This window comes from Heteronotia binoei, chromosome 12, assembly GCF_032191835.1.
Source record: "Heteronotia binoei isolate CCM8104 ecotype False Entrance Well chromosome 12, APGP_CSIRO_Hbin_v1, whole genome shotgun sequence".
NCBI classification, from domain to species: domain Eukaryota; kingdom Metazoa; phylum Chordata; class Lepidosauria; order Squamata; family Gekkonidae; genus Heteronotia; species Heteronotia binoei.
Genome location: NC_083234.1, coordinates 51,191,029 through 51,218,074, shown reverse-complemented (window position 1 = coordinate 51,218,074; position 27,046 = coordinate 51,191,029). Strand labels below are relative to the sequence as shown.

Here is a 27,046-nt window from a genome sequence, read left to right as displayed (position 1 = left end):
TGGCCAGTCTCTCACGAATGTCAGAACTGGAACCCAATGAGAAGGGAGATACAAACAAATGTCCCGCTTCTCCTGCTAGCCAAAGTAGACGCCATCTCCGAGGCGACCAGGGCTTCTTGTGTTGTCTGTAGCGTCATCTTTCCACGACACTGGGTCACGCACAGAGACGAGGCCCTTCGGCAGGCAAGGGCGCAGGGGCAGCAGGCGGGGGTGGCGCCTGTCTTTCCGCCCTCGGTCGTCATGTCCTTGGGGCCGCTGCTCCGTGGAGTTCGGAGCCGCTCGGGGCTTAGTGCTGTGCGAGCGGTGAGGAGAGGCGGGCGGGCCTCGGAGTGTGTGTGTGCCTGATTGTGCTTCAAATAACTCGGCCCTTGGGCAGCCTGTTTGCCTGCGTGCGTGAACAGCCCTCTGGAGGGTACAATTGTCGTGAGGCTGTACCCGCTCTGCCGCCGTAGGGCAGGGCTAGGCTTACCCCCTCAGGTTGGGGCCTGGATTTTCTCCGGATTTTACTGTACCCAGACGACAGAGATCCTGTTTGGTACAGGAGAGCCCGTTTGGTGTAGTGTTTAAGTGTGCGGACTCTTATCTGGGAGAACCGGGTTTGATTCCCCACTCCTCCACTTGCACCTGCTGGAATGGCCTTGGGTCAGCCATAGCTTTTACAGTAGTTGTCCTTGAAAGGGCAGCTGCTGTGAGAGCCTTCTCAGCCCCCCCACCTCACAGAGTGTCTGTTGTGAGGGGAGAAGATATAGGAGATTGTTCGACACTCTAAGACTCTGAAATTCGGAGTGGGGGTGGGATATAAATCCAATATCATCATTTGCCCTGGAGGAAATGGCAACTTTTCCCTCTCCAAACTTCATTTCTCTCGGGCACTGTCTTCAGATCTCCAAGAACTTCCTGAGATGAAGTTCGTAATTGTAGGCAGGGAAGGGCCTGTGCAGCCATGAAGAGTTCTCAGAGTTGTAGTCCAGAGAATGAAGCTGTTCTGTGGAAGATGGAAATGCCTCAGAATCTAATGTGATTGCTGGTAGCTGCAATGGTGCAAATTAAAATCCATAAATGTTAAAAAAACAAAGTGGGTGAGCGATCCTATCATTTGCATCCTATAAGATGCTTAGCTGACTTTGGGCACAGGGTGCAGCTGTCTAATAAGTTACATATACTTCATATATTCTGTGGGTTGCAAATGAAGGGATCTTTCCCCCTTTCCAGGCATTTTAATTCCCTTTGTCCTTTTGACTTTAGCATTCAGCCTGATCAAGAGCTTTGAAAGACTAAAAAGATTGCATACTGTTCTGTATCATTTGGGTTGGTTTTAACAAAGATGTCTTATGCATCTATTTTTTTGGAGCTGAATTTTATTGCCTCCCCCCATTTTTCCTGCTTACCCTTTTGGTTGTTGTTGTGGAATCCTAACTTATAAATGGCAATTTGTCCATTCTGGATCAGTTCTTCTTGCCAGTTTCTTTAGCATCTGTAGAGGTGGTTCTCCAAACCTTGGTAATTGTTTGCTGTATGGCTGCTTGGCACTTTATGTTGGTGTGGTAGAGTGCTGAAGTGGCAGTAAACTTATATTGAATTGGTCTGTTTTTCCACCCCCTAGGCAAAGCTTCACGTTACTTCTAGTTGGAACCTGGAGTATGGCTGGTTGGCCTATATATTGGGAGAGAGAACGACTAAGAAGTTCAATGAATTCAGCAAAGTTTTCACAGTGGATGGCAACTTGCGCAGTGGCAAGGGCAAACTGGCACAGCAGATAGCAGAAAAGCTAAGCACGTATCTTTATGTAATTTTGAGTATTGCTGTAATGTTCATAATCTCTGAGTAGTAATAATTGAGTGTTAGATATTTGGGGCAAGGTTTAAATATCTAAGATCCCATGATTTCCTGAGGCCATGAAATAGAGTAAAAATTGCATTTTCTATGTGCTGGTATTCTTTTGGTATTTCTTAGGTACACAGCTGTTGTTGGTCCTTAGTTAAAAATGCAAAATGTTTGTTGAACAACTTTTGATTCAGGCTGGATTTTGGTGACCAGTGCAAATGTTAGTTAATAAACCATATGTGTTTATGCCGATTAACAATTTGAATCTGCATAAACTTTAATAGGAATGTAAAAGTTAGAACATAAGAATATAAGAGAAGCCATGTTGGATCAGGCCAATGGCCCATCCAGTCCAACACTCTGTGGCACATAGTGGCGCATATATATATATATACACACACACACACACACACACACACACACACACACACACACACACACATATATATATATATATATATATATATATATATATATATATATATATATATATATATATACACATACACACATGCACACACACACTGTGGCTAATAGCCACTGAAGACAAAATACTTCCTTTTTTGGAAGAAGCATACAGCTTAGAGTGGGCATTATCTTGGAAGAAGCATTGCTTCCTGTGTGTAAGAATAAGAATGCTTCTTCTAAGAATGCACTTGCCAACAGACGGTTTGTAAGCAGTTCTATTAAAATAATTAGTGTTTTAAAACAACCTGATACTTAATAAATCATAGTGCTCTTATTTAATTAATCAAACTATTTTAACCAGTCTAATTGTTCAACTAACCATTGCATCCATAGTCTTAAATAGATGAGACAGTCTCTGTTTCTTCCCCAGTTATCTAAACCCTTTGATTGCTCTTTTCAGATATGCGATACTTCCCAGAAGCAGATGTTCATTATTTAGACAAAACCACAGGAGATGGATCAATTCTGGATTCAAAATTCAGTGGCAATTGTAGCCTGGAGACGTTTTACAATGATCCTAAACATCCAAATGGAAATTCATACCGCCTTCAATCCTGGTTGTACAGTAACCGCCTTTTGCAGTATGGTGATGCTCTGGAACATCTTCTGGCTACAGGTATTTGACTCTGAGTTCTTGTTTTTGAACAAATCCTGTTAATAGAAGCTGGAGTTCTATTTAGGGAACAAATATAGCAAAAATAAAACAATAACTGAAGAACTTACGGTAACTACTCAACAGGCTTCCAGGAGCAGTTCTCAAATATATGTATATTTGTAAGTTTAGATAGATAGATAGATAGATAGATAATTTTATTTGTATCCCGCCCTCCCCGCCGAGGCAGGCTCAGGGCGGCTAACAACATCATACAAATTTCAATTATACAAAAAGCAAAAAACACAAAATTACATTTAAGCATTAAAATTCTGATTAGGTTTAAAATTAGTTAATTAAGTTAATAAAAGTGCTAATACTGTTCTTTAGGATGGCGGTTATCATTAACAATTTCTTCCTTTGTCAGCGAAAGCTAGTCGGAAGAGGAAGGTCTTGCAGGCCCTGCGGAATTGTTCAAGGTCCCGCAGGGCCCGCATTTCCTCTGGAAGTTGGTTCCATAGGCTCGGGGCTACAGAGGAGAAGGCCCGGTTACGGGTACATTGCAGCTTCACCTCTCTCGGTCCGGGAGTAGTCAACAAGTTTTTTTCCGGCTGACCTCAGTGCTCTCTGGGGTTCATATGGGGAGAGACGGTCCCTAAGGTAGACAGGTCCTCGACCATATAGGGCTTTAAAGGTAATGACCAGCACTTTGTAACGAACCCGGTATGTAACTGGCAGCCAGTGCAGCTCGCGCAGTTTAGTTTTTAGGATATACTGTTTAAAATGTTTTTTGCATGCAGAGTATTTATTTGGCATAGAGTAATTTTGCACAAGATTGTACTACATACAGTATACATTAAATGACTAATATACATTAAACAACTTCATTGTAATCTTTATATAAGATGTGCAGGTATTTTCATGTGAGGCTTTGTATTTAATTCTAGGGCAAGGAGTAGTGCTGGAACGTTCCCCATACAGTGACTTTGTATTCTTGGATGCTATATTTAAGCAAGGCTACATTCTCAAAAGGTGTAAGTAATTTCATTTTACAAGAAAAGTAGCTGCTCATGAGAATATGATGATCCAGTAAACTAAAAGCTGAAGAATTCATTGAGTTAGTGTGATGGCAGTGGTTAGTCTTGAACGTAGGCTTGGGTTTGAACCTATGCTCAGATAATGAAACATGTTGTGTGATGTTACGCTAGGTAGAGAGTAAGTGATTGGTCCATCTCACAAGTTGTAAAAAGGTAGAAGATGGGATTCTTATGTTTATGGACACATCTCTGAGCTCACTGGAGGAAGGATAGGAAATATGTATGTGAAGTATAGGAAAGTAGGAATGGCAGTAATCTGTTTATGTGTATACCCATGTGCCCACCCATGTACATTATTTTCATGTCTCTTATATCAGTATATAGTTATTCAATTGATGTATTTGCTGTTTCTCTGTGCCAGTGTCCAGACCTAGCCCACCTGATTACTTTTTTTTTTCTTTTGCAGTGTGAGCTAGAGGCATCATTTAATGTTTTTTTCCCCCATTTCATGTGATATCTGACACTAGAATTTTGCAAATAGTTTCTAGACTATGTTACTGCAAGCAGTGGAACTCAAGCAGAAGAAAATGGGGCATTCACACAGCCACTGCCTTGCTGCCAGGAGAGGAACACACACAATAGGAGCATTCAAACTGCCTGTGTGTATGTGAGGTACCTGCAATGCATGCTCCAGTTATTCAGACAGCCGGGAAAGGTGCCTTACATATGCTTTAGAGATCTGCTACCAGGTTGTACCTGGTAGCTATTTAATCCAGTCCCAGCCTGTCCTAAGATGAGGTAAGGATGGATGGGACTCAGGAGGCAGATGTGTGTGTTTGTGTTTCTGCACATTAAATCCAGATGGGAGGTGTGACTAGGTTGGGCCAAATCTTTTGTGTGATTACACCCAAGGTCTCTGTCTTGCAGTCTTTTGTTGTACCTGAAACCTACCAGTGTTTTCACAAAGACAGCAAGTTCTGCAGTGGGGAGGATACTCACTTCATAATCTGTTGGCAATCCTTATTTGTCACCCAGCTTCCTGTGCTGGCACAAGAATGCCTACTTCCAGTTGCTACTTATTGTTGGTTCTGCCTGGTATGTGGCACTATAACTCTCTCTTATGCTGACAAAAACATTCATTTGTATGTGTCTGGTTTTTCATTACAGGTGTGGAGCACTACGAAAAGATCAAACACCTGAGCATTTGTGAGGTCTTGCCTCCTCATCTGGTCATTTATATTGATGTACCTGTCCCAGAAGTGATGAAGAGGATTGAAGAGAAAGGAGAGGTAGGCCAGGGGATAAATTGTGAACAAGTATTTTCCTTGTGAAAGGAAGCCCTGTGCTGCAGAGCTGTGCAACTTGCTGCACAGTCTAGTCTATTTGCAAACACCTTGTTTCTTCAGGGTGATTGGCTTCAGATATTTTGAAGAAGGTAGGTTAAATTTCCTTGGTAAGTTGTTTTTTCAAATGTTTTGGATGTTTGTGTATTTATTTCACCAGCTTAGAGATCTAATTATGAGCTTTTTGGAAAGACAAAACTTACAGGAAAACTAGCCTTATGTACCTCCTATGGTAACAAGACACAGGGTGCTGTATGTGTCCAGGGGAATATGGACTTTGCAAAGTAAGCAAGAGTCTCTGAGAACACTGTGTTCTTCATCAGGATTGAGATAATCCAACCAGGTACATACAATCAAACTACCTTGTAGGATATTCACTTTGAGTCTTAGCAAAAATTATGGACTGTGAATACAAATATATTTTGCTCTGGGAAGAGGCTTCTTCCCATTCATGACCTGCCTGTTCTAGTACAGCAAGAACAAGCTAGTGTTCCTGTTCTTGCTCTTTTTTGTGGTTTGCACTCTGCTGGTATGCTTTTTATTTTTACAGCTCCTCTTTAAATTTATTCTAGCCTACCAAAGATCTCTTTTTCTTATCCCCTTTGTTAAAAATTAGAAAACAAATCTCCCTATTTGCAGCTTTCCTCCTTCTCCTTTCCTTTTCCCCTCTCACTGGCAATGTAAAAGGCAGGAAAGAACTATAGTTGTACAGTGTGAAGCCACATCCTCAACTTTGGTTAAATTGGCAGGCTAATGCTAAGGTAGTAAAGTGCCAGAAATCTGAAGTTTGGCAGTGCCTGTCTCATTTGGTTTGGAGGCAGTGGCATTCTGTGAGCCAACTTGAGCAGCCTGCTTGATTCCTCACCCCTCCCAGTGGCTCCAGTATTGTTGGACAGAAGTCCCAGGGACCCCAGCCCAATTTCACAACAGACTCAAATGCATGGCACAGAAAGTGTGCCAATGCTGCAACCATTTTACAGTGCCCTCCTGTGGATCTGTCTTAAATGAGGGACAATGCCAAAGACAGTGCCTCCTCTGTATCCCAGGCAATGACTTGGAAGCCAGCAATAGTTTCACAATGTGTGACTTGGCATTCTCTGTGACTTCCCCTCTCCCACCATTATGAATGGGGGATCCCTTCACCCTTATTTTTCTTTGTAAAGCAATTGCCCATGACTCAAGTGGGACATTTGAAAAATAGTTAAAAAGACACGAGTCCAAGCATACAGGGGGATACTTTTCTACTACATCCTCATCCGCATGTCTTCTCAGGAATGCAGCATTCAAAAAGGGAGTTCTTCCAGTGATTCTGCTTGGGAGTGTCTGCAGCCAGGGAAGGATATGTCCCTTCTAGAAGGCATCTCTTCAACCTCCTTCAGGTGAACAAAAAGGAGGTGGAGCTGCCATTGGCAAATTAATCCTGATGCATTTCATGATACATGGGGAAAGAGCCTCAAAGTGGCTTACAATTGCCTTCCTCACCCTGTGAGGCAGGTGGAGCAGAGAGAATTCTGACAGAATTGTGACTGGCCCAAGGTCACCCAGCTGGCTTCATATGGAGGAGTGGAGAATCAAACACAGCTCTCCAGTTTAGAGTCTGCCACTCTTAACCACAACATCATTCTAGCTCTCACATAATAATGTGAAAACATGGATTGCCACTATCAATCTCCAAAAGCTATGGTATCAGGAAACTTATACTTGCAGCACAAGGATGCACTTTCTGAAACCGTCCCGTCCTGTCTTGTCCACCTATTAAAAAGCTTGCTCCAGTGGCATGGAGGTTTTATTCCAAAATAACAATGGTTGCCACTGAGTACATTTTTGTAGTTTGTGGCAGCCAGATGGCTGAGCGTAGATTTTCAGAGGTGGTGTCTCATTCCATCCTGCAGCGATGCGATGAAAAGTTGTTAATTCTTCTGCTACCAGAAAGGTCAAGGTCTGTATCTTTCTGGCATATGAAGCTTCACATCTCAGGCTTCCATGGGGGTGACCACCCACTTCATCAGGGAACCCCCCTTCTACAGTCCTTAATACCTGTGCCCTGTTAGATGTGATCTGTAAAGTGGGCACTTAGTTTTCTGCTGCTTCTCTTGTGTGGCATTACAAACTGAATTGCTGTACCTCTTTAGATTCTTTGGCAAGAACCCTTTTGTAACATGTTCTTCTATCTTCACTCCTTTCACTAGAACAAGATATTCCCACCTAGGAATGCAAATACTGCTTTTTTTTAAAAATCTCTCACTTTCTGAGGTACCTTCTATCAGTGGAGAGAACAATGTTGAACCAACTGTGTATGGCCTTGATCATTGGTGGGTATGTGGGCTGCTTTCTCCACACCCCAAATCTCATGCTGTGCCAAGGAAACAGAGTGGGATTTTTTCATTACCATCTGGTCAGGAAAACTAACTCTGTTTTCCTTAATTTTTTTTTTGCTTTTAAGTTCTCTTTGGGATTGCTTTTTTGTTTGTTTCTTTGTTGCAGTTACATCCAGGAACTTCCTCCCTTAGCAGGGAATATCCTGCAAATGAATTTGATTAGCCTTGTTGCAATGTGTGTGTGGAGGGGGGGATACACACACATTCTGGAGGATTTCTTCCCACTATTGCTGAGAAGGATCATTCACAGTTGGTCTAGTACTTCTTTCATTTAAATCTTATAGTTTGGATAATTTAAATCTTGGATCATTTAATTTTCATTTAAATATTGTCATTTGTAGCAGAATGTGTCAGAGAAGTTTGCTTCCTGAAGATCTTGTGATTTGTGATGCAATAACCCTTTGCCTAAAACACTTCGGTATTCAAGGTCAACATGCTTAGATAGGCAGTGTGCACGATGCTGTCACCTTGTTTATGTAGATCCACATTTGGGCAAAGTACCTGTGTGAAGTGAACATATGTGGGAGGATGGTTCGTTGGTTCCTGTTTTCCACTGACCTTTCCTAGTCACCTCTCCCCTTCCTTCTTTCATGCTCTTTGAAATATGAATTCAGCTGTTTGGGATGGGCATTCTGTATATCCAATTATGTGAAAGTATGCAAGAATAAATTCTGTTAGTCTTTAAAGTTCCATTGGATTTCTGTTTAATGGTGCATGAAGTAACTTTTTTGTCCTCGCTTGAATACTGGTACCTTTAAGATGCAAGTGAAGGAAGTCCTATCTAAGCAAGGCTTGAGAGTTCGTTCTGTCTCTGCAGTGGACTTTATTGCAGAGGTTCACTTTTTTAATGTAATACTGATAGTGAAGAACTTTAAATGGTTAGAGGACTGAAGAAACTTTATCAGACAGTCAATAGTATGAACTCCTTTGTTTTCTTTTTAGCCGTATGAAAAGAAGGTGTCTTCTGCTTATCTTCAGAGCATTGAAGACTGCTATAAGAAAACGTTCTTACCAGAAATCAGGTGAGTGTAAACACTGAATGAACAGAATTGTTTGCTCATTAGTGATGCTCTTTGATGCTGTGTTGACTATCTTTTTTTTTCTTGATGTATTTGATAATGAATGGTTAGAAATTTCAAAGTGCAGCCTTCTCTACCTAGAAGGCTAATAAGTGTCCATGTAGCACACATGCTTCTCATCAGATCCCCAAAATCTCTAGGACATCATTGTGTGATGATGGGACTCGTGCTCCTTAAACTGCCTTTGTATTAACTTTTTGTTTTATGTTTGTACATGTTGCTTTAAACAATTGGAACACATGTTGGCAAGTGCTTTAAAAATGACGTGAAACCTACCATATTCCTTCCTTGTTAAAGGTAGTTTCCTTGTCAGTTGGTGGTTGGTTCTCATTCATTGTCTCTCAGTCCATCCTGTCCACTCTTCTGTCTTGTGATCCAGGTCTCTGTGTGCGTCTCTGGCCTTTCTAATGTGTTCTGTATGAAACATTCCCATCTTTCCATTTTCCCTTAATTATTTCTTGGATTGGAGCCCCAGTTCTTAGAATGCACCGAATCACTGCCTCTTCATGCTCTGCATCATTCCTCAGCAGCATTCTGTACCTATCAGTTTTTGTTGCTAAAACAAAGTGTATGACCCCTTGAAGACCCAACAGGTTTATTGTGACATTTCATGTTCCAGAATTTACTTCACCAGATACATGAAGTGGATCCTTAGTTGTCGGAGAGATGTATGTATGTATACACACATACAGGTATAGAGAAAGAGTTGTAAGCAGTGGGATCAAAATACCGTGTATATATATATATATATGATATTGTGACACAACAGGGGCCTAGCAGGGCCTTCTACTGGCTGCCACCACTCTGGTAGGGGTCTGCATGAAAGGGCCCAAAGCACCCAACCACCCTTGTCGTCTTTATTAATAAATACCTCTTAATAATGACCAGTAGTGCAGAGTGGTAAAGCTGTGGTACTGCAGTCGGAGCACTCTGCTCACGACCTGAGTTCGTTCCCAGCGACAGCTGGTTCAGGTAGCCGGCTCCAGGTTGACTCCCTTCCATCCTTCCGAGGTCGGTAAAATGAGTACCCAGCTTGCTGGGGGGAAAGTGTAGATGACTGGGGAAGGCATCGGCAAACCACCCCATAAAAAGTCTGCCGTGAAAACGTTCTGAAAGCAACGTCACCCCAGAGTTGAAAACAACTGGTGCTTGCACGGGGGACTACCTTTACCTTTAATTGTGACCAAGGAGATGTGAGAACCCAGGCAGTATAACAAAAAGAAGTTTATTATTAGTGCTCTAAAACAATAAGTTGGTTATAAAGATTTAGTGCTAAAGTGAATATGAAACAGTAAGTTTGGCGCAAATAAACAAAAGCCCTGAAATTCCTGCTAGGCTACTGATTAGGGGCTACTCAACATGGCTTGGTTCTGGACTGTTTAAACTTCAAGCCCTTCTCCTGCTCTGAGGTCAGAATCAAAGCATCCTGGGAGGCTGCAGTGCTTTCCCTCTGGTTTCTCATTATTGCCATTTCATATGTCAAGTTTTTGTCCCTATCAATTTCTGCATAGAGGTTGACCTATTTGCCCTGTGTGGCAAAATACTGTTGACCCTAGCTGGTTCATTGAGTAACTCATTAAATAAAAGCAGCACAAGGGGAGCAGCCAGGATCAAGCCGGGTTTCTGCCTGTTGGTTGGGTACACTCTTACCAATGCCTGTGTGTTAGCTGCCTCTCTGTTGGGGCAATATGCAACCAGCACATCCTGTTGCTCGGAAGCAGAAATCCCCCTACACTGTGCTTTGTTACCTTTCAGTGGGCAAGGTCAAAGTCTCCCGTAGTAAGCACTGCTCTGTTCTTCTCTGCTCTGCAAACATATTGGCTGCCATGGCTGTTAAAGGTTTCTTTCCTAGGTCAGTAAACGTCTTACAAATGACTTCTTGCTATCTTTTTTTCAGTATTGGAATTGCAACAAGGGCTTCTCTTATTTTTCTTGATTTGCTAAAATAAAACTGATCCTCACTTAATTATTAGTAGTTTCATTCCAGTCCCTTGTATTTATTAAGTCATTCTTCAAAAATTATTAATCTTTTGCAGTCCTCTTGTCCTTCAGAAGTTCAGCTTGGGGTGTTACCTTTGTCCTGTGGATTTCCTTCTAGCACACTGTGAAATTCTGACCTAAGAAGGCCCTCTCCTTTCCATTGTGCAAACTTTCTCTAGATCCTTTTCATCTTCTGCTAATAGCACTGTTCTTGTTTGCTTCTTAATAGTTGTACCACTTGTTTTCCTTATTGTTTTTTTAAAAAATATCTGATATGCCCCATTTGTCTGTCTTGTATTCTTCAGTAGCAGCACTCTGCTCTTTAAATCATTCTCCTTGTGACTTCCTCTACCCCTGTTCATCTGAGTTTTTATGCTGTCTTTGTTTTTTATGAAATGAAGTATTTCCTCTGTTAGCTGTACAGCTCAGTTGCTATGTGAGGTTTTGTGGATTTGAGGAAATTAATACTAAATTGTAAATGGTTTATAGAGTAAAAAAATGCATGGATTCAGTCTAAGAGGGCATGTCAACCTGGTGCAAGAAAGGCTTATTCACTGCATTTTAATTAATCTGAAATAGTTAAAAGAGATAATATATCACTATTTTATTAGTATTTAATAGGATATTTTCTAAAGCAGTTCTTTGGGGGAGGTATGGGCAGCAGCAAAAGTATTGTACTGCTTCTTTTCCACCAAGCATGTTGTCAGAATATTACACTTCCATGCAGGAGGGTAGCTGAGATAATACCAAGGCATTACTAAGTCACTTCCATAACCATAGAAGTACTGGGATTTACATTTTATAGTAACTGTTCCTGGTGATTTTAGATTTAAGTTTTATATTTTCTAAATCCAAGGATTTAACATTAGGATTTTTATTTCTAGTGAGACCTCTGAGGTTTTGCAGTATTCACCTAGTGAGGCTGAAGAAGTAGATAAAGTAAGTATGGTTGGTTTTGGGCTGCCTGTGGTAGGAGGATTCAGTTTTCTTTTTTGCTGATTCCTCCTTCCCTGAATTTTAATTATTTGAGTGCAGCTGTTCGATCTGGTATTTTTTTTCCCTTTGGTTGACAGAATGCAGCTTGTGTGTTTGAGTGTTTTCATCCTGATTCAAGAAGGGGAAAATTGATTAGGGATAGGCTCAAAGAATTATGAGTGCAGTGATTGTTAGAGAGAAGAAATCTTGAAAGCTAAAGTTAAAGGAACTCAGTTTAGCAAAAGGAAAACTGAGAGGGGCTAGCCCAGAATTGTTATGATTGCAGTCAGCACTGATAAGGCATTGACCATCTAATTATTTCTGGGAGCAGAAAGTGACTTTTCTGTAACCAAAAAAAGAAATTTTTGGTACAGCTTCAGTGGAAGATACTTTCAGTTTTTCAAGACAGAGTTAGGATAAACTTGTGAGGGTTTTTTTTAAAAAAATGGTGCTTCAGAAGACCTTGATTCTTCTGTTCTTCCCTTGAAGTGTTAAGGGGGAGGGCTACATAAGATTACACAGTGAGCTTCATAGCTGAGCAGGGTTTTGGAGCTGGAGACTCCCCAATCCAGTATTCCAGCTGCTAAGTCACACTGGAACAGAAGACCGATCCTGATTGGTCATTGCAGTAGGATGAACATAATTCTTAATGAGAATCTTTCCTGAACAAGAAGCATGGGTGCAATAAATGCTTTTTGAGAACACAGATGAACAAAATTAAATGAGAAGGGAGATGATTACATTTGGAGTCCTAGAATATCCAGATTTTCTCTGGAAATCACTGGTAGAAATAAATCTTCATAGTATAATTATAGTAAACCTTAAATATAGAATGCAATCAGTGATTGATGTAAAAGGATGACTGTAGATACCTTTGTGCCTTCAGTCCATCCATCAAGGCTACTGTATTATGTATATTGTGCTAGCCTTTTGACCAAAATAACGTAAGAGCCATGCTGGGTCAGACCAAAGACTCATTTAGTTCAGAGGTCCATTTGAAGACAGCAGTTGTTCAGTTAATTATTTCCTTGCTAACTTGAGTATCAGATGGAATATCTCATCATAGAACAGAATGCCTTCTACCTTTTTTCTCAGTCCATTTCATGCTTCAGGTGAATAGGACTGAATTTGTTCTAAGCCCCTGTTTCTCCCCACCCCCCTTAATCATTATAATCACACAGCCTTTGCTCTTCTGGAGATGAAGCACTGTATTTCTCATAACTAGTTAGGGAAACCCATCTAAGACATATTTTCTCTTTACAGGTCATTGAAGATATTGAGGCCCTGAAGTTCGATAAGGGACCTTGGCTAAAGCAAGATGATGTTACTTTCCATCATTTGAGGAAACGGTAAGGGCCAGCTGTTCCTGCAAATCTTGTTTCATTCTGCACTTTTTGCTACTAATGTCTCAACCATAAAAAATATAAGCCCCTCTGCTGATTCCACAGAGGAAAGTTCAACACAGTCTTTCCCAGCATATGTAGACTCTACAGCAGTGGTTCCCAAGCTTTTCTGAATTAAAATAAACTTCACCTACGTGTTCAAAAAATAAAAATCCAAGGCGCCCACTTCCTGCATGCTTATGCTTTGGAAGGTGGCAAGCTCAGAGCTGCCTTCTTCAGAGACTCGATGGGCAGCCTTCTTAGTGGGCAATTCATATAACTGCATTCACTGCAAGTCCTTAATGCTGGGTTTGCAGTTAAAAAAGATGAGGAGGAAGGAATAGGCTGAAGCAGTGGCATTCTCTTTGTAGCTTGTGGAGAGCCACATTTGCAGTTACCATCAAACAAAGAACAATATGACCATCTGAGTTAGTGTGAGCTACCTCAAAGTTTTTCAGCATCCAACTCACACATTTTTGTCTTAGCTCAGGAAAAATGCCCCTAGAGCAAACTGATTTCTGCAGTAGCTCACAATTTTAGTATCAGTAGCTCACAAAGATGATTTTTTGCTCACAAGACTCGACAGCTTAGAGGGAGCATTGCATATGACTACTATATGCCCTGTGCACTACCCTACCAAACACACATAGTAATAGAAGCTAGTGTTAAGATTAAATATATAATCATAACCTTTTAAATTACATGGTTAGTAATACTGTTGGGTTGTCTCTCCTCACCCCTGTTGTCACCCCTTAGTTGGTGCCTAGTGTACCTGGTATGCAGGAAAGGGCTTCCCTCTCTGCCTTGTTGCTCTCTTCCCAGCATGAAGCCTACTTCAGTCCCTGGCACAAGGCCTGCAGCTCAGAAAGCTCACGGCTTACCCTTTCTCCCATCTCTTTGGTGGATACTGTTTCAAGGTGTGAACCATGGTTTTGTCCAATTTTCTGAAATATGGGAAGGGTTATTTATCAAGAAAAGTTATTTACCTCCATGCCATGAAATTTTTCAGCTGCCTGTTTCCACATATAAAGCCTCTTTTCAGGGGAGAAGACATTTTTTTCCATAAGCTTGTTAGCAGCCTTGAAGTTGGGGCAGGTGCCATGTTAGGCAACAGTACCCAGAAGTCACAGGTAGCAGTTTAACACACAGGTGCCAGAGCCTTAGCACTACATGTCCACTGTGATGGTGACAAACAGTATGGACTGTCTGCCAGAGTCTTGAGGCGGCAGGAGGAAGGTGGCGGGCCAAGCTTGCCTGGGAAATTATAGATGTTTGTATGCAAATGCTAGAAGTGTTCGAAGTAAAATTGGTGAATTGGAATGTTTAGTGTTGGGAGAAAACATAGACATTGTGGGAATTGCAGAAACTTGGTGGAATGAGGAGAATCAGTGGGACACGGTGATTCCTGGATATAAGTTATATCGGAAGGATAGGGAGGGAAGAGTTGGAGGTGGGATAGCTCTGTATGTCAGAGAGGATATACGGTCCAGTAAGACTGAGATCAGAGAATTAGATTCCCTTTTAGAAATGCTTTGAGTTGAAAGAGAGGGCCCAAAAGGAAATTTAACTATCGGAGTTTGTTATCGCCCACCAAATCAAAAGAGAGAGGACGATTATAATATGATGGAAGGCTTAAAGATAGTGGCTAAACGTAAAAACTGTGTCGTAATAGGTGATTTTAACGACCCGCAGATTGATTGGGTCAATATGTGTTCTGGTCGAGAGAAAGAGATTGAGTTTCTTGATGCTCTCAATGACTGTGCTATGGAGCAGATGGTCTCAGAACCTACCAGGGGTGGGGCGATCCTGGATTGCGCCGCTTGGGAGCAGTGACCATAATGTTATTGATTTCACCGTTTGTATAAATAGGGAGTTGCCCAAAAAGACTGCCACAACCACGTTTAACTTTAAAAGGGGTAAATTCTCTGAGATGAGGAGGCATGTGAGGAGGAAACTGAAAGGAAGGTAAATACGGTCAAAACCCCTGGGGAAGCTTGGAGACTATTTAAAACTATAATCCTAGAAGCTCAGATAAAATACATACCACAAGTTAGGAAAGGCACAAACAGGCATAAGAAAAGGCCTGCATGGTTAATAAACAAAGTAATGGAAGCTGTAAAAGGTAAGAAGGACTCCTTTAAGCGGTGGAAGACCAGTCCAAGTGAGATTAATAAAAGGGAACACAGGCTGTGGCAAATCAAATGTAAGACTGTGATCAGGCAGGCAAAAAGGGTCTATGAGGATCATGTTGCAAAAAACATAAAGACCAACAATAAAAATTTCTTCAAATATATTAGAAGTAGGAAACCAGCCAGGGAGGCAGTGGGGCCCTTGGATGACCATGGGGTAAAGGGATTACTGAAGGAGGATAGGGAAATGGCTGAGAAGCTGAATGCATTTTTTGCCTCCGTCTTCACTGTGGAAGATGAGAACTTTTTGTCCGCCCCAGAACTGCTAATTTTGGAAGGGGTGTTGAAAGACCTGAGTCAGATTGAAGTGACAAAAGAGGAGGTCCTACAACTGATAGATGAATTAAAAACTAATAAGTCACTGGGTCCGGATGGCATACAAAGTTGAACTTGTGGATATTCTAACAAAAATCTGTAATCTTTCATTGAAATCTGCCTCCGTTCCTGAGGACTGGAAGGTAGCAAATGTCACCACCATCTTTAAAAAGGGTTCCAGAGGGGATCCGGGAAACTACAGGCCAGTCAGTCTGACTTCAATACCGGGAGAGTTGGTAGAAACCATTATCAAGGACAGAATGAGTAGGCACATGAACACGGGTTATTGAGGAAGACTCACCATGGGTTCTGTAAGGGAAGATCTTGCCTCACTAACCTGTTACATTTCTTTGAGGGGGTAAACAAACATGTGGACAAAGGAGACCCGATAGATGTTGTTTACCTTGACTTCCAGAAAGCTTTTGATAAAGTTCCTCATCAAAGGCTCCTTAGAAAGCTTGAGAGTCATGGAGTAAAAGGACAGGTCCTCTTGTGGATCAAAAACTGGCTGAGTAATAGGAAGCAGAGAGTGAGTATAAATGGGCAATTTTCGCAGTGGAGGACGGTAAGCAGTGGGGTGCTGCAGGGCTTGGCACTGGGTCCCATGCTCTTTAACTTGTTCATAAATGATTTAGAGTTGGGAGTGAGCAGTGAAGTGGCCAAGTTTGCGGATGACACTAAATTGTACAGGGTGGTGAGAACCAGAGAGGATTGTGAGGAACTCCAAAGGGATCTGTTGAGGCTGGGTGAGTGGGCGTCAACGTGGCAGATGCGGTTCAATGTGGCTAAGTGCAAAGTAATGCACATTGGGGCCAAGAATCCCAGCTACAAATACAAGTTGATGGGGTGTGAACTGGCAGAGACTGACCAAGAGAGAGATCTTGGGGGCGTGGTAGATAACTCACTGAAAATGTCAAGACAGTGTGCGTTTGCAATAAAAAAGGCCAACACTATGCTGGGAAGGGAATTGAAAACAAATCAGCCAGTATCATAATGCCCCTGTATAAATCGATGGTGCGGTCTCATTTGGAGTACTGTGTGCAGTTCTGGTCGCTGCACCTCAAAAAGGATATTATAGCATTGGAGAAAGTCCAGAAAAGGGCAACTAGAATGATTAAAGGGCTGGAACACTTTCCCTATGAAGAAAGGTTGAAACGCTTGGGGCTCTTTAGCTTGGAGAAACGTCGACTGCGAGGTGACATGATAAGGTTTACAAGATATGCATGGGATGGAGAAAGTAGAGAAAGAAGTACTTTTCTCCCTTTCTCACAATACAAGAACTCGTGGGCATTCGATGAAATTGCTGAGCAGACAGGTTAAAACGGATAAAAGGAAGTACTTCTTCACCCAAAGGGTGATTAACTTGTGGAATTCACTGCCACAGGAGGTGGTGGCAGCTACAAGCATAGCCAGCTTCCAGAGGGGGTTAGATAAAAATATGGAGCAGAGGTCCATCAGTGGCTATTAGCCGCAGTGTGTATGTGCGTGTGTGTATATATATATATAATTTATTTTTTTTTTGGCCACTGTGTGACACAGTGTTGGACTGGGTGGGCCATTGGCCTGATCTAACATGGCTTCTCTTATGTTCTTACTTCCATGTGGCAATCTATTCTCTCCCTTCCGTGGTATATGCTGCCACTTGCAGTCTTTATTTAAAAGAACTGATGCTGCTTTGCACACCCCCCCCAATGTATTGCTGGAAGCTGGATAGAAGGCAGAGTGTGATGCAGAAGCAGTCATTCAGCTTTATTTCAAAGTCATTTACTTCCTAGGGCTGTGCTGTTCCAAGGGGGTTCCCATGGGACATTGTACTACATATAAATGCAACTTGCTACAGAATCCTTTGCAGAAGTGAAAGAACTTGCTGCTTTGTGATTTCCTAGCTTTGCTTAAAAATATTAGAACAAATTTGCAAAACATCCCCATAGTCCAGCATTCTGATCCCAGCCATTGCCAGCCAGATGACTCCGGACAGCTGAGCTGAACATAGAGGCAACAGCTGTCTTCCTTGCTGTATCCCTGGCACTTGGAGGTATGCTCCTCCCATTTCTGGAGGAGCCATTTCGCTATCATGTCTTAACACCTACATTCATGTATTAGGCACTCTGAAAACCATCCCCACCAATAAATGGGAAAACGGAAGATTTGTAACACTTACCGTGAAGCTTCCTTCTCGGTGGACTGGCAGTGGGTCGGTCCGACTACTGGGTATAGGCTCCTCCTCCTCTTCACAGGGTCGGGTCTTCAAACGATCCAGAGAGGGGGGGAGTGGCCTATACCACCCAGCTCCCGCCAGGTGTATCCAAGCTTTCTCCCCTAAGGAAAAAACACCTTCCACAACCTCCCATTCACATGCAAAGGCAGATGAACAAGGAAAAAACGTTTATTATGTTTCGACACCACCAACATAGTAGATTGGAAACAGACATTGGCAATACTGAACACCATACCCACCCGACAAGGAACAGTCGAGGCTCCAAGATACATCTCCAAAACCCAGGAAGCCGTCAACCATAATCGGGCGGGCCGGACCGACCCACTGCCAGTCCACCGAGAAGGAAGCTTCACGGTAAGTGTTACAAATCTTCCGTTCTCCGGTGGTCTGGACAGTGGGTCGGTCCGACTACTGGGACGTAACAAAGCTGAACATCCCCCGGGTGGGACCGGCTTCCCTATTTAGAGTGCATGTTGCAGCACCCGCCTTCCGAAGGCCGCCTCTGCAGACGCCCATTTATCCACCCTGTAGTGTCTGGTAAAGGTATGAACCGACTTCCAAGTCGCCGCTTTACACACATCCTCCAGTGATGGGAACGACCGATACACAGCGGATGTTGCAGCACCCCGCAGTGAATGAGCCGTAATCCCATCTGGAGGAACCAGACCTTGGGATTTGTAGGCCAACCCAATACACTCCCGAAGCCACCTGCTAAGGGAAGACGCAGAAACCTGTTGCCCTCTGCGCTTCCTATCAAAGGAAACAAACAGTGAATCGGACTTCCTCCAGTCCTTCGAGCGCTCAATATAAAAACACAACGCTCTCTTAACATCCAAACAATGCAAATCCCGTTCCTTGGGAGACTGAGGATTAGGGCAAAAATTAGGAAGAATTATTTCCTGGGACCTGTGGAAAACCGAATTGACCTTAGGAACAAAGGATGGGTCCGGTCTCAGAACCACCTTATCATTATGAAAGGTACACAACTCCTTATCCACCGAAAGAGCTCTCAACTCCGACACTCTCCGTGCCGAAGTGACGCCCACCAGAAAAAGGGTTTTCAGAGTCAGCTCCTTAAGCCCGCAAGAGGCCATGGGTTCAAAAGGCCGTTTGCACAAGGCCTGTAAGACCACATTCAATTTCCATGAAGGGAACCTGTGTACTTGTGGAGGTCTAAGGAGAGCAACACCCCTCAAGAAACGCTTAATATGAGGGTGCGCCGACAGGGTCTTACGCCCCCTCACTCCTTGGATGGACGAAATGGCCGCTACTTGTCTCCGAAGCGTGCTAGTGGACAAACCCTTGTCAACCCCTTCTTGGAGGAAGGCAAGGACTCCCTTCACCCCCACCGAAATCGGGTCCCACCCCCGTTGGGAAGACCATGCGGAGAAAACCCTCCAGGTGTTATTGTACACCCTATTAGTGGAACCTTTGCGAGACGCTAACATAGTATCCACTACCCCCTTACTGTAACCTAGCTCCTCGAGCTGGCCCCGCTCAATCTCCAGACTGTCAAGTTTAACAACTCTGGTTGCGGATGGAGCACGTTGCCCTGAGACAGAAGGTCCTCTCTGCTCGGGAGTCGCCAGGGAGGCTGAACCGACAGTCTCAGAAGTTCCTGGAACCACGACCGTCTCGGCCAAAAGGGAGCCACGAGCACCAACTCCGCCCTGAAGTCCACCACCCTCTGAATCACCCTGGGTAAAAGAGGAAGGGGAGGAAAGGCGTACAGTAACTCCCCTGGCCACTCGGTGCTGAGAGCGTCGGTTCCTTCTGCCCGTAAGTCTCTGTCCTTGGTAAAAAACCTGTCCACCTGGCGGTTCTCCGCCGTGGCGAACAGGTCTACTGCCACCAGACCGTATCTCTCCACGATCGCTCTGAAGCTGTCTCTGTGAAGCATCCACTCTGTCTGGTCCAACCAGCGTCTGCTGAGCCAGTCCGCCAGAAGGTTGTCCTTCCCCGGAACGTGAACCGCCTTCAACGACAGAAGGTTGATTTCTGCCCATTCGAATAGAATTTTGGCCTCGGCATGTAGAGATCTTACCCTGGTTCCTCCCTGCCTGTTCACATATGCTTTGGCTGTCACATTGTCTGTTTTTACCAGCACGTGGTGACCTCTTAGTACTGCCTGCAACCCCTGTAAGCCCAGACGAATCGCTCTGAGCTCCAGGAAATTGATGCTGCGCCTCATCTCGTGGGGCTCCCACTGTCCCTGGATCATTTGATCCTGTGAGTGAGCCCCCCAACCCCATAGGCTGGCGTCCGTGGTCATACAGACCCTCTGAGGTTCCCGGAGCGGGTAGCCCAGAAGAAAAAGGCTTGGGTCTATCCACCACTGAAGCTGAGATGTCAATCGTGGTGGTAAGATCACTAGCTTGGGGATTTTCCTCCCTATTACCTCCTGGAATGGACGTAGGAACAACTGCAGGGGACGAGTATGGAACCTGGCCCAAGGAAGTAACTCCTGAAAGGACACCATCATCCCCAACAACTGAGCTAACTTCATCACTGGAACCCTGCGCTGCTGTAAGACCCCTTGCAAGAGGAGCCAAAACCTCTCTTGCCTCTCTGAGGTCACAAAGACTTTGTCCAGGGTAGTGTCTATCTCCACCCCCAGGTGCACAAGCCTCTGAGAGGGAAGGAGATTGCTTTTCTCTAGATTTATCACGAAACCGTGGTCCCGTAATAAGAGCACTGTTCGTTGCATGGCTTCTAGACACTGCTGGTAAGACCCCGCCTTCACCAGAATGTCGTCGAGGTAAGGAAAGAGAGCTACCCCCTGCAACCTCAACTCCGCCACCAGGGTCACCAGAATCTTGGTAAACACCCGGGGCGACGACTTCAGGCCGAAAGGAAGAGCTCGATATTGGTAGTGTTTCCCCCCGTAGGAGAACCGAAGAAAGTTCCTGTGTGATTCCCGAATGGGAACATGTAAGTAGGCCTCTGATAGATCCAAGGAGGCCAGAAAATCCTGGGGCTGAATGGCTAGTAAGATTGACCGAAGGGTTTCCATCTTGAAATGTCTTGTCAAAACAAACTTGTTGAGCCATTTCAGATCCAGGATAGTTCTGCACTCCCCGTTCTTTTTTGGAACCAAGAATATGATTGAGTAAACTCCCAAACCTCTTTGGGGTACAGGGACGGGTTCTACTGCCCCTATGTCCAACAAGTGATGAATCGCTGACGTCATGGCCCTGTGAGCCGCCACGTCTCTTTTCCGTGGGACCCAACGAAAATGGTTGGGAGGAAGGGAGTGGAATTCCAAGGCATAACCCTGCTCTACCACCTCTAGGACCCATTTGTCTCGAACTGACTGTCTCCAAACTCCTACAAATAACGACAGGCGGCCGCCTATCTTTCCTATCGTCTGAGTATAGGCATAGTCATTGGGATCCTCCTTTTTTGGAGGGGTTCTTAGAATTTTGGTCGGACTTTCCCGAAAAATAGGGCTTGGAGTCACGTCCCTTCTGATGCCACTTTCCTTTGAAGGAACGAAAGGAACCCTGCCGGAAAGGTTTCTTGGAATCTCGAAAGGCAGGAAAGGATTTCTTCTGCCTAGATTCTTTACTCTTAGAAGGTAACACCTTCTTCTTGTCCTTATTCTCGATGAGGTACCTGTCCAGATCTTCCCCAAACAGCAGTGAACCCTTAAAGGGAACCGCTGCGACTCTAGCCTGTGCTGCAGTGTCAGCCTCCCAATTGCGTAGCCAAATATTGCGTCGTGCAGCCACGCCGCAAGCCATGGCCTTAGCTGCCAATTGCATGGTATCCAAAGAACTGTCAGCTACAAAGGCAGCAGATAGGGCAATCTTTTTTAGTTCGTCTTTGAACTCCTTAGGAGCTCCACTATCTGCTGACGCCAAATTATTGGCCCAGGTACACATTGCTCTAGCAAACAGAGAAGAAGTAGTAGACGCTTTGATGGCCCATGCATTAGCTTCAAATTCCTTACGAAGAGCTTGTTCAATTCTTCTGTCACATGGATCCCTGGGAAGACCCTCTGAATCCATGGGCAAGACTGAGTTAGATATCAGGCTGGTTACAGGGTCGTCTACTGTAGGCAGCTTCAATCTCTTAGTAGCCTGTGGGATAAGCGAGTAGAGTTTAGAGAGGACCTGCTGGTTAGCCTTTGGCTTGGCCGGACGCTCCCATTCAGCCTTAATTAATGCAAAGAAGGGTGCTGGCAAGGGGACCCCTGTCTGGGCACTACTCATTTTTGGCATCATATCCCCTGTGGGGAGATCAGGATCCAAATCCTCGTTCTCCTTGGGTGTGGCTACAAAGTTTAGAGTCCTCAAAACCTTGGGGAGCAACCTTGAGTAGTACTCGAGAGGAAAAAGCCTGGACTGCACGGTGTCGGGGTGTTCTTCCTCTTCCGAAAGCTCGCCATCTTCCTTATCTGACTGCTGATCAGAGCCCTCTGACTCCTCAGCAGAACTCCCAAGGGGAAATTCCAAATCTGGAAGGGGCTTATCTCTGGGCCGCTCTTCCAAGGTGTCACAAGGGCTAGGCTCTCTGCCTCTTTTCCTTCCACCTAGCTTCTTCTGTCCCTTCAGTGAAGTAGAAGAGCCCAATTGCTGACTTAAATCCTGCCCCAATTCCTTTAACATCTCCTTTTTCAGCCACTGCAGTAAGTTCATTTTGGCATCTTCCCCCGAAAGATCAATGCTCTGAGCCTCTTGTCGAGGAGTCAGGCTGTCTGAAAGGAGAGGCAGATCACACTCGCTGGGGGGGTTACTGTGTGAGCTGGCCGCCATCTTGTTGCTCTCCCCGTCCCTGAAAGGAAGTGAGAGCAAGGGCATCGGAAAAAGGCGCGGGAAAAAACGCGGGAAAAGGGCACCCAAAATGGAGGACGGGCAGACTCCGTTGCGCCTCTAATGCGACCTAGGAGGTCTTGCCTTCGGCTCTTAAGAGCCACAATGCAACGGACTCTCCCCCTTTTTCAGTCCCAATTCACCACATGAGGCATTAAGGTTAAAAATGGGGGACCCTCTCCCCGAACTCCAGACCGAAGGGGCCCAACGCTTCCACCAAGGGAAGGCTTACCGCTCTCCGCTGCGCGGACCGACGTTACTAGGCTTCTCAGCCAACAACACGTCCGCTCCCAGCTCCAAGAAAAGGGCGGGCGTCGGATGACCGCTGCGGTCGAACGCACGTCAATCCAAGCCCCCTGTCGCCTCTTCCTGCAGCCTCCGCTCCGTTCCACACGCGGCCGCGGGGAAACGGAGCGTCACGGAGCGCTGCCGAGCGATCCGCGGTCTACTGACGAGTAGACCCCCAACGGCTTGCTCCTGCCGGCGTTGTAAGGGAAAGACCCCACGCTTCCGGCCTGATTTAAAATCTTCTCTCCGGATCTTCTGCGCTTGTTAAAAGCGCTCCCGAAAGAACCGTCCTGCTTAGTGCAGGGCCGGGAAAAAACTGGCGGGAGCTGGGTGGTATAGGCCACTCCCCCCCTCTCTGGATCGTTTGAAGACCCGACCCTGTGAAGAGGAGGAGGAGCCTATACCCAGTAGTCGGACCGACCCACTGTCCAGACCACCGGAGAATAGCAGACCTCCAGGAGAGCAGGTGCGTTACTTAGAAGAGGCTATCTGTAGATTCCACCAGAGAATTCTAAGTGAGGCTAAAAAAATGGCCTGCTTTTCCTATTGCTGGCTGGCCTATTTTGTGTGTGTTTTAAATAATCCATTCCGCTCATGGAGGGGAAAGAATGTGGCACCTTTCTCCCCCTCCCCACAATGCATACACACTTTTCTTCCAAGAGAGTACATTTCCCCAACAGTATATTTGAAGCTGCTGCAAGGTTTCTCTTGAGAAATGGGGTAACCAGTTGTGAAAAAGTGAAAAAGTACTGGCAGATGATTCAACAAGAGATTTCTAAGATCTTGGGATACGAATTTAACAAAGTTGCAGAGACTTTTCTGTTGGGATTACAAATGGAAAAATTTCCAAAAGAAGATAGAACTTTAATTTGGTACTTGCTCTCAGCTGCTAGGAGATTGTATGTGCAGTTGTGGAAGAAAGAAAAAATACCAGAGAAATGGGATTGGATTGTAAAAGTTATGACATGGAGTGAAATGGACAAGTTAACAAGAACCTTAAGAGACTATGATTTAGAAGTATTTAAGATGGAGTGGAAAAAGTCCAGAAGATACATAGAAAAAGAGTGGAAAATAAAAGGACATTGGACAATTTTTGATAATGACTAAGTACAAGAAAGAGGAGGATATTAATTTTGGTTCTTATTAATTAAGGGTACCTTTAATATTAAGATTTTAAGTATATAACACCGGCGGGGGTCAAGTAACGGGGGGAAGGGTGGGTAGAAAGTAATATATGGGATACATTTAAAAAAGTAATTATTAATGAAGTAAGAAATTGAAATTTATTACCATATGTTACTAATAAAATTGTTTGAAACAGGAAAAAAAAGAGAAATGGGGTAACCAGGTTTTCCTTCCTTTTCCTTCAGTGTACAGGACAGGATGGGATTGGTTCGTCCGACGAGCGTTCCAATATACATCCCTGAAATCACTATAGGAGGCCACGAACTTGACAAAACATATCACCAATACAGGAATGTAAGTGAACATTTTAAGATGTTGCTTCTGCAAAGGTGGGCTTGTGAGGTGGAATTGTTGTTTGGGGTTACTTTAAATGTGGTATTGTACAGCCAAAAGTGCTTTCCCATGGGACTTTCCACTCACATACCATAGGGCTCTGCAAGCATGAAGGAAGGCCTGCAGAAAAGTGCTTTTGCCTTGCCAGAGTCACATTTCACTTGGGCCTCAGCCCAGCCATTACAGAGAAGATTTGCTTGTGACTAGTCTGTGATGCCCACTCAGTGTGTGCCAAGCTCTAACCTTCTATAAGGCTGTATGAGCCAATTGAGCCCCTTCGTGATGGAGGTTGCTATTGTGTAGTGTGAGTGTTTGTGTCAGGTTGTAAGCCCGCAACTAGGGCTGTCACATATCCATGGACAATGCTACTTTAGATGGCTTAGAAATAATACCATGGTATTTATTATTGTTAGATGTGAAGGCCACTAGTCCTTAAATTCAAGAACTGCATAGCAAGTCACTTGGTCTTGATAGCTGACCTTTGGTTGTGGCTTGAGAAGAGAATAGAGCTGCCCAACCAACACGTTTGAGCTTTCCTGTTTTGGCCTCTTCTGATCTTAGGCATTTCAGTTTGGTAGAGTGCTGATTTGCTCTAGTTTCAGTTGCAGAACTACTCTGCTTGGGTGCTCTAGTTTCTACTTGCCAAACTATAGTTCCCAAGCTTCCCTGAGGAGTGTCTGCCTGTCAGATTAGTTTATCTTTGTATATAGCATGCTTGGTGAGGAAGGATATTCTGAGCTCTGTAATGACAAAAGAGCCCTTTGATCCACTCATTGTGGAACTTTCCTTTCCTTTTTCTGCAGCTTCCAGGCCGCACGTATGATTTTGGTTATAACGCTGATGCAGGAGACAAGTGGATTTGGCTGAAATGAAATTCTTTGGGAGAAACTGGCCACTGAATGAAGATGACAGTGATAACGATGATGAAGCTCTGATTAATCATCCAGTTCACTCCACCTCCACAGGGTGCCTGAAGCGCAAGAAGATAGCAGTGTATAGAATGACCTGGTTGCAGAAAGTGCATCCTTCCCAAGGCTGTTCTGAAATGCAGCTCACTATGAAGACCTAAGTAATTAATGTGGTTGGGTGGGTAGGTAGGCTTGGTGATTAAAATGGGATCTCATTATCAAAACTGTGGCTTAATATATGTCCTAAGAGCTTGATGTCAGTAAAATAAAATCCTTGGCTAGTATTATTTTTCAAGTGAGCATTTTTTGTGGCTGATTGGCACAGCTAGGCTCTCCCAAAGGACTGTAATTCAGCCCAGATCCTTCTTGACCTACACCAAGTTCACAAAGGCCCAACCCAAATGTAAAACATTTTGTCCTAAAGGCCAGGCAGCCAGTTTGGTGCAAGGGTTAGTTAGCCTTTCTTTCAGCCTAATTCCCTTCACAGTGTGGTGGTGGTGGTGGTGTTGGCAAAGACCAGGGGAAGGGAAGGAATTCAGTGTGTCTGTTCCCCTGAGCTGCTTTGTGGCAGGGTCAGATACAAATGAACCAGCCCTAAAGTAGTTCCTGCAGCTGAAAGGGGCTTGGCCACTAAGATTTGGCCTATCTTAATTGTTACTTTGACAGGCTGCAAGCAAATCCCTGCATGGCTCGGTTGAGTGGTCCTAATGCTTGGAAACAACTTAGAACTACGTAAATGTGGGAATCTGCACCAGACTGGCCTGACTCTTCTTTCTCCCCCCCCCACCCCCAAATACCAAGACATTTTGAATAAAGCCACTTCACATTTATTTAAAAGGAGAGGAAATCATTTTCACACAGTTTGACATCAGGGCAGGGGTGGAACCAATGCCGGGACAGCAGTGAGCCACTGTGTTGGAAATGGAGGAGTCCCTATTTATATATTTATAGATATGTTCACATCAGTGGCAGTGGAAAAGCAAGTAGAGACCAGTGGCTTCTCATAAATTACATTTGCACAAAGTGGAGAGCTGGGGAGGGTGCTGGATGCCAGGCTCTTGCCGCAGAGCCAGGCATAGCAGTTTCCCACAGCTGTCTGCTAGAAAAGAACCTTTGCTGGGGGGTGGTTGGCTGAATTGCAAGAACAGGAATGATCCCCCATCCCTAACCCAGGCAAAGACTCGCTCCCTAGTTAGTCTTCTGCCACCCAGGGGGAAAGTTGTAAGTCCTCCTTTGCTGCAGCAATCTGAAAAGAGAGACCTGCTTGATTCACCATCTCAGTCCTCAGGACTTCTTCTGTTCCTTCCAGGGTCTGATGCTCCATTAACCCTGCTGTGCCTTTGAGAAAGGGGTGGAGGTAGTGGGGTGGGGTGGGAGCAAAAAAAGATGTTTTCATGCTCTGTGGATCTTTACACAGGACCCTTTCTGATACATTACAAAGGAACGTCGGGTGGAAGGGCAGGATGGATCTGCGACAAGTGAACCTTGCAGTGCTAGAGCTGCTTTGTGGTTGTGAATATCCCTCAGCTGGCAGGTGAGATGATCTTTTCCCTTCTCCGTGGGACCTGGAAAAGCTGCCACCTCTGCCCTTGGTCAGACTTGTGTATATATTAACCCTGGCAAGCCTGGGGGAGAGGAAGGGGAGGAGTGGCTTGGATGAAAAAGAGCCTATGGCAGAAGGGAGACTCAGATGTTTCCCCATGTATCACCTGGTTCTCTTCTGGTCAAGTGCAAGCCC

General features: G+C 44.5%; 1 protein-coding gene across 1 annotated transcript; it reads left to right on the top strand.

Moving 5' to 3' along the window:
* The first annotated feature begins 21 nt into the window (after window positions 1-21).
* On the top strand, window positions 22-25,595 carry NDUFA10 (NADH:ubiquinone oxidoreductase subunit A10). Its single transcript, XM_060251451.1, has 10 exons — window positions 22-303; window positions 1,604-1,772; window positions 2,693-2,908; window positions 3,832-3,918; window positions 5,089-5,210; window positions 8,585-8,664; window positions 11,586-11,640; window positions 12,940-13,025; window positions 24,253-24,361; window positions 25,204-25,595. Exons 1-10 carry the CDS (start codon window positions 37-39, stop codon window positions 25,270-25,272), a joined length of 1,260 nt encoding a protein of 419 aa, XP_060107434.1. The 5' UTR covers window positions 22-36; the 3' UTR covers window positions 25,273-25,595.
* The last annotated feature ends 1,451 nt before the right edge of the window (window positions 25,596-27,046 follow it).